Genomic DNA, 10,542 nt, shown 5'->3' with positions numbered 1-10,542 from the left:
AATGACTTGGTGAAACTAGACTTACCAATACATGCTTACATGCAAAATCATTGGTATTAAGAAAACCCCAATGACTTGACCAAACTAAAATTCTCAACACATACGTACATGCATAATAATCCTTTTCTTCTTTCTCTCTCTCTCTATGACATCATCGTTTATGTTGTTCTTCATATTAGAAAAATCAATCATCTAACTTTAAATACTAACATTTATCACCTCTTAACACCTAAATATAAATTTTATAAAAAAAACCCTTCAACTAGTTGGCAGGTTAACTCACTTAGTTGACGAGCCATATTCATGTTCATTGGCGAAGCTTTGAAGGGGCCGGGAGGGGCGCCCGACCTCCCGAACTTTTCGCTCAGTTGTGTTATATATGTAGTTTTCGTATAGAAATATTTGGGTATATACGTTTTTAACCCCCCGGTTCTATAGAAATATTTGGGTATATATGTTTTCGACCCCCCGGTCGAACATGTCAAGCTTCGCCACTGTTCATGTTAACTCATTTATTGTTAAACAGATTATCTTCGGGTTAACATGTTAAATAAAACAGGTTTTTCGTATGTACCCTTGTACCGAATTCTACATAGTGATAGTAGCACGTACCTTTAAGTTGTTAAACCAACTAAGGCCCATTGGGCCATCACCCATTTAGAAGTACCAAAGCCCAACTAGTTAACAAACGAAACCACCAATGATGAACCAACCACATAGGATAAGATATAAACGTTTATCATCCTGAACCATAGAAAACCCTAGCCGCCGTGAGCAGAAATGGTGTCGCTGAAGCTACAGAAGCGGCTCGCCGCTAGCGTCCTCAAGTGCGGCAGAGGCAAGGTCTGGCTCGATCCCAATGAAGGCAATGAGATCTCCATGGCTAACTCTCGTATGTCACTCACCCCTTTCTTTTCATTCATTCGTTATTCTTTACAATTTAACTTTATTATTACATCTGCTTTGTTACTGTATCTGCTTAAATCTTTTCTGACCTGTTATTGTTGTTATGATTGGTTGTGATTCATAAATTAAACATGTTACATGTGATGTGTTTGTCACAGGTTATTGTTATCTCTGTTTTTTTATTTTGTTTTGTGTTGATTGTTGATTATTATGTTTTAGTTCATATAATTTATTTTTCCTTTAAATTTTATGCTATTATCTTGAAGATTCAAATTTAAGTTCATCTGTAACTAAAAACCTAGTACAAGTATTACATTGTTTGATATAAAAGTAATTGTCTTGGCATTTAAAAAAAATAAGTTCTGATTTTTCTGTTTGTTGGTTGATGATGATAGTTTTTGAGTAAATTACTTTTTGTTAACGTTTTGAGTCCAAAATCAAAAAGTTTACCGCCCCTGACCCTTCATTTTATAACGTTTTGAGTCCATGTGTTTTAGTGGTTTTAACCACTTGAGTTCAAAATCAAAAGTACAAGTGTCGAAAAAAGTTGGACTCAAAATGTTATAAAATGAGTGGTTAGGGACCAGGGCGTTAAACTTTTTGATTTTGGACTCAAGTGGTTAAAACTACGAAAACACTGGGACTTAAAAAGTAATTTACTCTAGTTTTTTTTTGGTGTTTGTTGTTTTTATATGATTGTGCTAAACTGCCCATGGCTTTATAGCCTAGTGGCATTTTGGAGGTGGGATAAAGCTTTGGGACCAATAGGTTGTGGGTTCGATTCCCACAAGGGGGGTTTTCCCATATTTGTTGGGTTTCCTCCTAAATTGGTGTATATGATCGGGTGGTTCCGCTGATGACACGATGATACTCCAGTGGTCCTTCAGCGATCCAAATTTGCCGTTAAAAAAATGTGCTGAACTGTGGACATGCTCATGTTATTTATAGTTGTTTGGTTGCTTCACGACTGCAGGTCAAAACATAAGGAAGTTGGTCAAGGATGGTTTCATCATCAGGAAGCCAACCAAGATTCACTCTCGATCTCGTGCTCGTCGAATGAAGGAGGCTAAGAGAAAAGGCCGTCATTCAGGATATGGTATTTTTATTTTTAAATTTATTCTAGTAATTTTTTTTTTTACTTTCAGCTAGTTCTTGTATGCATCGAGGATTTTGAAATTACAGTCTATTTTAACAAGCTGAAATTATAAAACTAGCTCATTTTATAAAAAAAAAGTATATTTACCAGGCTAGCCCATTTCTTGTTTATTTACCGAGTGTAAGTTTAATTTCTTTTCTAAATTTATGTTATGATGATATTATTTTAACTATGATTTTTAGGTAAGCGTAAGGGTACCAGGGAGGCAAGATTGCCAACCAAGATCCTATGGATGAGAAGGATGAGGGTATTGAGGCGTTTGCTTCGTAAGTACCGCGAGGCAAAGAAAATCGACAAGCATATGTACCATGACATGTACATGAAAGTTAAAGGTAACGTTTTCAAGAATAAACGTGTGCTGATGGAAAGCATCCATAAGTCAAAGGCTGAGAAGGCCCGTGAGAAGACTTTATCCGACCAGTTTGAAGCCAAACGTGCAAAGAACAAGGCCAGCAGAGAACGTAAATTAGCCCGAAGAGAAGAACGATTTGCTCAGGTATATAGTTTTCATCCTCTAGAATGTACCATTATTCGTTATAGTTTTTGTGACATAATTTTGTTTTCAGGGCCCACAAGAGAAAACTCCCGCCGCACCAGTGGCGACTCCTGCTGCAGCACCGACACAGTAAGTATATGAGATTTTGTTATATGTATATATGTTGTGTGTGTGTGTATTAGTTATGTTTGATGTTGGTTTTGATTAAAATGGATTTTTTTTCTTCAGGGCGCCAAAGAAATCCAAGAAATGAGATTCTTTTCGGTTTTATGGATACTCGATATGTTGGATGTCTTTAGTTCCTCTTTTATCATTTTTAGTCATTTGTTTGTTTTAATATCTTTTTGTTTGGGAATTTTTGTTTCTAGGAGACTAAACCTTTTGATACAATGAATTTTGCCTGTTTATTTCATGTTTGTTTTGTTTTACTTAATATCTTTTTGTTTGGGAATTTTTGTTGCCATTGTTACATAATTGAGATTCACACTTCTAACAGTAGTGTTTTTTTAACATATTCGTCTTGCATTATTCACATGTTAATACTGTCACAAAAATCATATTTTATGAGAATTTTTATTATTCATTTCGATACAATCACATTAATAAATAATTTTTATCATAGTTATTTTCAATTATAGTGTGAATTTACGTTTGCCTATTTTAAGCTAGTCACGTGTTAATTGATTATTTGCATAAAATCGCATTAGTAATCATTTTATCACATTTATTTTCAAATGGGCATCTACCTACACATATTCAAGATGAGTGTGAACTTAGCTTTGCATATTAATCCGAGTTTCATTGACTTCCCAAAAGGCAACTCAACTAACATTACCTTATCCATACAAAAAGCAACTTTATCACATTTACGTTACACTCAGTGCATGTTTGGGGTTCCTTATTTTGAAGAAAAAAGTCCTTTTACATGCCCAAAAGTCCTTTGTTTGGGTGTTTGCCTTTCCTTTTTTAGCCCAAAAGTCCTTTTCCAAAGGCAAAAGTCATGTTTTCCTGACTTTTTGTTTCCAAAAGTTGAAAATAAGTTAAGCCAAACATGCCCTCAAAGTTCTAACCTAATATGTACACTACAATACTCCCACCAACGCTATTTTCACCACAACCATACCTCCACTCATAACCATATCACCATCAAAATTTTAGACGCTTTCTTATTTCTTTATCGCCCGATTCTGTCTCCCCTTAATTTTTATCTGTTTCCGATCGCCACTCACATCCTTTCGTCCTGAACCTACACCTACTTTTTTTTTTTAATTCAATATGCTAGAACAGTGGCGGATCTAGGAATTTTTTCCACTGGGTGGGTTCCTTTTGTTAAATTTTCACTAATTTTTCCAAATCATACAAGGTTTGTCAGTAATTTTTTCTATTTTTTCAAACCTAAGGCCACACGGGGTGGTCTGTTATACCACCCCCATCACTCGTTAAACAAGAACGGAACACCGCCGCCGCCCACCCCATCACGCGTTGTTTTTATAATGCGTTGATTGTATAACGCGTTGAAATTGGATAAGGCTCTGCATGTTTGGCGACGAACCTTCATGAATATGAAAGAAAATGGCGACGAACCTTCTTGTTTGGCGACGAACCTTCTTGTTTGACGAACCCTTTCACTTGTTTTTTCTTTTTTTTTTTTTTTTTTTTTTTTTGTGAAAAGAACCCTTTCACTTGTTTGAGGAACCTTTAAATTGGTTTTAATTTAATTGAAAGTTATAATTTCTAATTTAAAATGAAAAATAAAAAATTTGGGAGTGATAGAATTCCATCACTAGTGATACCACCCCCCCTACATTTCTATCACTAGTGATAGAAAATTGGGTGATGACATGGCATGATTTGATTGGATAGTAGGAGTGATAGAAACTATCACTAGTGAACCACTCATCCTCCCCTAATGGGTTCCCACAAATATGGGCTAGATCCGCCCCTGTGCTAGAATTTTGGTTAACAATTTTGTTGAATTTAAAACTTTGGCCATTTGTTATTTGGAGTGCACATTCATTTTTCTGTATTATTCTTTTATTTTTGCATGGTCCATATGTTTCCACCTTAACCATAACTGGCATAAAAACCAATTAACTGAAACCGATAGGTTATAAAACTCCAATAACCAAAAATGCGGGTTTCAATTTCAGTAAAAGGTTATAACTGAACTGAACCAAACCATTCTCACCCATAGGTTTTACATAGAAGCTACATAAACACTTATAAGTGAATCAAGCCCAAAATCAAACCAGAGCAAGCTAGCATTGGAGGAGATGGAAAAAGGTGGTTGGTCCGCTCAAGCGGACCCGTCCGGAACCAAGGAGTGGGAACCACACACATATAAATTGTTTTTAAAATATATTATATATAAAAGTAAAGTGTGAAGTAGAGATTTGAATTGGTTTAGAGGAAAAAAATATTTTTTTAAAGTAGAAATATGAATGATATGACGTGGTGACTGCTGAGGTCGTATGTCTGATTTTAGACCCACCTTGATGCTCTAACAAACACCATGGGCTATTTTTACACCCTTTCTAAGCCGGATAATCCAAAGTAGAGGTGCACAAAAAAACCCGAACTCGAACCCGGGTATTAGAAAAACCAGGCTTTTTAAACCCGAATCCGACCCTACCCGTAGGGTAGGGACCGGGTATTCATATTTTGTACAATACCCGAACCCGGGTTTTTTCGCACCCAGTTTGTACCCGGGTTTCCATAAAACCCGTACCTGGGTTTTCGTAATACCCGGACCCGTTGTGTGCAACAACTTTTTTGAACGTTTAGAGCTTGTGTGAGGCTTTTTTAAGCAGATTTCAAGGTAGGGATGAGCATTTGGTACCGCATACCAATACCGAACCGGTACCTTATTTACGGGTAAAACATCGGTAAATATCGGTACCGTACCGGTATATTCAGTACCGGTACCACTTTTCCTCGTTTTTCAGTACCGATATACTGGTTCCGTACCGAACGAGACCGGTACAACTTTTCCTCGTTTTTTAGTACCGGTACTGGTTCCGTACCGAACGAGTACCATGCTCATCAAGATTTCAAGGCATACAATATGTATAAATAAAGGTTTCCATTATATTTCTATGTTTTATGCCAAAAAAAATGAACCAAAAAACCCGATTTATACCCGAACCATACCCGACCAATACCCGAACCCTACCTGGACCCGGAAATAGGGTATTCTAATACCCGGGTATTGAAAACCCGAACCCGAAGCCTACTCTGGCCAATATCCGGACTCGAGTATGGCCAATAACCGAAAAATCAAAACCCGGTCATACCCGTAGCCGGGTATATACCCGAACCCGGGAAGTAAAAAAAAACCCCGGTTTGTCCACCTCTAAATTCCAAAGCCATTAAATGGGCTTGACCCGGCTTTGCACCGATGGGTTCAGTTAATTGGGCCTAGTTTTCCCCTTATTATTCTTCTTGTACAAGGATAGGTTCTTATCACGAACGAGGATAGCCTGTCCTGGAAAACCTTATCCCTAATTTAAGTTATCGCCGCAGACAGCCTCAATTGGCCACCGAGGTCCGTACAAACTCCGATACCATTTCATACATACAACAATTTCTGATATTTATGCATATCCCAATTTTTTTTCTTGTGCATTTGTTTTAATTTTTATAAACATTCTTATTAATTGCTGTGTATCAATCGATCGTACCCCTGATAATGTGATTTTGTTTATTTATGAGATTGAATTTGCTTGTCTTACATATCTGTTTCGTAAAGTTTGAATAATGTATCCTCAAGTATGTTTGTGGTTGTGGATGATGAATATTGATGAGTTTAGGGGGTGTTTGGATACAACAGTTCAAGTGTTATTACTTGCTAATTTTTTTTTAAATATGAGTGAAATAGGTTTCTTTATTTCACAAAGCAATAAGCATAATAAGTGGTGTTTGGGATTGTATCATTGTGTAATTGGTTATTTTCAGATTGCATATATTTAGAACAGTTAATTTCATCACAAATAATCAGTTAAGCTGTTTAGATACAATTCTAAACACCCTCAAAATTGCTTATTGCTAGAGCAAAACACAAAAAAAACATGTAAGCAACCCAAACATTAGGGCTGCTAAACGGGTCGTGTTCGTGGGTTGGTGGACTGAACCCGTCCCGAACATGACACAAACCCGAAAATTGTGTCTTATCTTATCACATGAACCCGAACACGACCCATTTAACCCGAAAATAGAATTATTTAACTTTTTTTTTTGTTTATTATCACTTAAATTTCTGAATTAACGTTTTTTTATGGAGCAACTATAATTATACTATGCCACCATATTTTAAAACTTTTAAGTTTTAGTATAAAAATACTCAAAAAGTTTGATTTAGTAAATAAAACACAATTAGAAAAATATAAAGATTAAACAATTGTGTTAAATGAGGTTGCCATGAAAACATGTTTAGCTAAACGTGCTCGCAAGTTCAAACCCAAACCGATTTGAACCCGCGTTAGAATGTCACACCCCTACCAAACACCCCTAAAACATTTGATTTATATTTGTGCAGGTGGTAACATTGGTACTAATGTGTTAACTATTTATCTGTGAAAATGGGGCAAAAGAACAGTGACCGATTGCGCACAATATGGACACTTGAAATGGACAGATATTTCATTGATCTCATGTTAGAACAAGTTGAGAAAGGAAACAGGATTGATGATCATCTGTTCAGTAAAAAAGCGTGGAAACACATGACAACATTGTTCAACACAAAATTCAAGTTTCACTACGAAAAAGATGTTCTAAAAAACCGACACAAAACATTAAGAAATCTTTACAAGGCGATACACAATCTTCTTTCCTTAAACGGATTTAGCTGGGATCGTACTCGACATATGGTGACCGCTGATAATCAAGTATGGGATGATTACATCAAGGTATGTTCTGTTCAGTTCGAAAACGTTAAATGTTTTTTTATAAGTTGGTAATTTGTAGTTCTTTTTATGCAAATTATATATATAACAAAAGAGGGTGTCTTAGGAATAGTTCCTAAGACACAACCTCTATTTATTTATTGTTGTTCTTTACAAAATTTACAACAATGCCATTTAGGTTTTTTTTGTTATTGTGTATTCAACCTTTAAACTTTTATCAGTGCACTTACACCCCTTCAGCTTTCTAAAAACTTAGTAAAATTTTATTTCGACCACCTCGAGTTTTACGTGCTTATTTTCATTTTTATGTACGTGGGTCAGTTATAATACGTTTTCGTGCTTATTTTTATGTACGTTTTTGGTTGGTCTTCGTTTTGTTCGGAAACGAGTCGGGTCAAATATTATACGTATTCACTAGGCGGTATAAATTTGAGTTACTTTACGTTTCAACTCCGCTGCAACGCGTGGTACCGTTCTTTAACGTAAAAAAACACTATTTTTTACGTGATTATCTTTAAGTACGTTTCATTATAAAGCCAAGTTGGTTTACGTTTTGACGTAAATTTTCTCGGTAATGAGTCAGGTCAAATATAATACGTTTCCGTGCTTATTTTCATGTGCGTTTTCAGTTGGCCTACGTTTTGACGTAATTGTTGTTCGAAAACGAGTCAGGTTAAATACTTGACGGTATAAGTTTGAGTTACTATATGTTTCGACGCCGCCACAACGTGCGGCAGGTTAATATACTAGTTAACCTTGTTGGGAACGAGTTGTTTGTAAAAAATACGGGCATGCATATGCAGGTACACCCAGAAGCTCGATCATATAGAATAAAAACCATTCCGTATTACTACGATTTATGTCAGATATACAAAGATATACCATCAGAAGGGAATCCCGACAAAAACCCGATGAAATCATTGTCAGAATCAGTTGACGAAGATGATGCTTTCGAAAACAATAATGCCGATTTGGAGGCTCTTCACGAAATTATGATTGACGAAGATTTTACAGTATCAGCATCTAAAGAATCTGACGGTGGTGGTGTATCTAGATCTGAATATGAAGATATAAGCGGTAGCCGAGTTCGGACATATTGGCAGCCAACAATGGACCGTTACTTCATTGACCTTATGGTTGACCATGTTCAGAAAGCACACAAGATCAATGGCTTGTTCCGCAAGCAAGCATGGATAGAGATGATCAAATCGTTTAACGCAAGGTTTGGATTCAAGTATGACGTGGATATACTGAAGAACAGATATAAGACGTTTAGAAGACAGTATAATGTTATAAACAAGCTTTTGGAATCACCAGGATTTTCGTGGGATGATTTTCGCCAGATGGTGATTGCCGATGATCTTTCTTGGCAAGATTACATAGAGGTTTGTATCATCTTATCGGTGAATGTGATTATTTGATTATTGTGTTACTGGTTACATAGAGGTTGCATGACCCGAAACGCAACGGGAACACAACACGGAAATAATTTAGTTTTAGGTTGTCATATCTAACCTATTTAATAAACTGGTCGCGTTCGGTTTGACTTGTTTAGCCCGTTTAGTTAAACGGGTCGTGCTTGGGTTGACATGTTTAACCCGTTTAGTTAAACAGGTCATGTTTGGGTTGGTCTGTTTAACCCATTTGGTTAAACGGGTCGCGTTTGGGTTGATCTGTTTAGCCCATTTGGTTAAACGGGTCATGATTGGGTTGATCTGTTTAGCCCATTTGGTTAAACGGGTTGTGTTTGGGTTGGTCTGTTTAATTATTAATATTTAACAAGGCAGACCCATCAAGCCGTTTATTTTAACTTTAACGGATCAACCCAGCCACCCATTTATGACCCGTTTGTTGGAACGTACCAACTCGTTTAACAGGTTTACAACCCATTTGACTCGTACAGATAAATGGGTCAAACAGGTCATGTTTGGGTTGCACGAATTTAAGCGTGTCGGGGTTAGTGTTGATGCCTTTGGCCCAAATAAATATACGTGTCATATTTGGGTTCTATGATTCAACCTACGAACCCGAAAATGTGACAATGTAACGTGTAACAATGTGCAGGCAAATTCAGATGCAAGACAATACATGAGTAGACCAGTGCCTTACTACAACGATTTATGCATCATTTTCAAAGCAACCGACACCGACGAAAAAGACAGTTCCTCCGATAATCGTTCTACCTCCGAGCTGGATACCAAGCGCAACCTCGAGGTTAACGAAAATCCCGAGAGTTGGAAGAAAGCGAGGGTGGATGAGGGGAGGTTGTTGAGTGCTCTTCAAGAAATGGCGAACGCGGTTTCTTGTTTAGTAGAAAAGAGGAAAGTTGAAGGTGAAGAAAACCAAAACTCCATTGATGTAGAGAATGTAATTGCAAGTGTTCAGGCGTTACCTGATATGGATGATGATTTTATATTGGATGCTTGTGATTTTTTGGAAGATGATAATAAAGCTAAAACATTTTTGGCATTAGATGTTAGATTAAGAAGGAAGTGGTTGATTAGGAAACTTCGTCCCCGAAATTCTGTGTAAATTAATCACTTTTTTATTGGAATAATCAGTTTTTATATGGCATATTTATTTTCCCATTTTTTTTTTAAATTTTTTGAATAGATCACTTGGTTATTGTATAAGTGTCTTTTGTAAGTAATTAACATTTCTAAACCCAGTTTGAGTTATAAACCCATTTGGCCATTTACACACCCCAAGTCCAACTATACTCATTAGTTCAAAAAATTTAAACCCAATATAAAAACTCAAAAAGTCTTTTGAAGCGGGTAGGCGCGGCAAACGATTAAACGAAGGGGAGAACTGGGGAAGGCCGAAGGCGCTAGGGCATCCATCGAACTCGAAATATCAGATGATTGAAGGAGTCGAGGAGGACAACGAGCTAAGCTTATTCATGTTTGTGATGGTTCTTTGTTTTTTTTTTTTTTATCTTGAGTTTTGACCTAGTGCCCTAGTATTTCTGAATGATGATGTTTTGGTTGAACTGTCTGAAATTTAATTATTGAATGCTTTTGATTTTCCAAAAAAATCCTCCAACGTAAGAATAAGTATTTGCTCTAAAGATAAATGAGTGT

General features: G+C 36.5%; 2 protein-coding genes across 2 annotated transcripts; both read left to right on the top strand.

Annotated features, from left to right (window-relative positions):
• The first annotated feature begins 718 nt into the window (after positions 1-718).
• LOC110884346 (60S ribosomal protein L19-1) lies at positions 719-2,988 on the top strand. Its single transcript, XM_022132052.2, has 5 exons — positions 719-892; positions 1,880-2,002; positions 2,245-2,558; positions 2,629-2,687; positions 2,787-2,988. Exons 1-5 carry the CDS (start codon positions 781-783, stop codon positions 2,809-2,811), a joined length of 633 nt encoding a protein of 210 aa, XP_021987744.1. The 5' UTR covers positions 719-780; the 3' UTR covers positions 2,812-2,988.
• Positions 2,989-5,982: 2,994 nt separating this feature from the next.
• Positions 5,983-10,049, top strand: LOC110884345 (L10-interacting MYB domain-containing protein). The gene is made up of 4 exons (XM_022132051.2): positions 5,983-6,102; positions 7,093-7,462; positions 8,263-8,844; positions 9,524-10,049. Exons 2-4 carry the CDS (start codon positions 7,136-7,138, stop codon positions 9,989-9,991), a joined length of 1,377 nt encoding a protein of 458 aa, XP_021987743.1. The 5' UTR covers positions 5,983-6,102; positions 7,093-7,135; the 3' UTR covers positions 9,992-10,049.
• The last annotated feature ends 493 nt before the right edge of the window (positions 10,050-10,542 follow it).

Source organism: Helianthus annuus, chromosome 10 (genome assembly GCF_002127325.2).
Source record: "Helianthus annuus cultivar XRQ/B chromosome 10, HanXRQr2.0-SUNRISE, whole genome shotgun sequence".
Lineage (NCBI taxonomy): Eukaryota > Viridiplantae > Streptophyta > Magnoliopsida > Asterales > Asteraceae > Helianthus > Helianthus annuus.
The sequence above is the reverse complement of the archived record's forward strand: the minus strand, read 5'-3'. Positions and strand labels throughout refer to the sequence as shown.

Bases quoted from the DNA above. Each gene is read 5' to 3' on its own strand.
- LOC110884346 (XM_022132052.2), top strand. From the start codon at position 781: ATGGTGTCGCTGAAGCTACAGAAGCGGCTCGCCGCTAGCGTCCTCAAG. The intron at 2,003-2,244 runs GTATTTTTATTT...TATGATTTTTAG, and splicing joins AGGCCGTCATTCAGGATATG to GTAAGCGTAAGGGTACCAGG. The intron at 2,559-2,628 runs GTATATAGTTTT...TTTTGTTTTCAG, and splicing joins GAGAAGAACGATTTGCTCAG to GGCCCACAAGAGAAAACTCC.
- LOC110884345 (XM_022132051.2), top strand. From the start codon at position 7,136: ATGGGGCAAAAGAACAGTGACCGATTGCGCACAATATGGACACTTGAA. The intron at 7,463-8,262 runs GTATGTTCTGTT...ATGCATATGCAG, and splicing joins TATGGGATGATTACATCAAG to GTACACCCAGAAGCTCGATC. The intron at 8,845-9,523 runs GTTTGTATCATC...AACAATGTGCAG, and splicing joins CTTGGCAAGATTACATAGAG to GCAAATTCAGATGCAAGACA.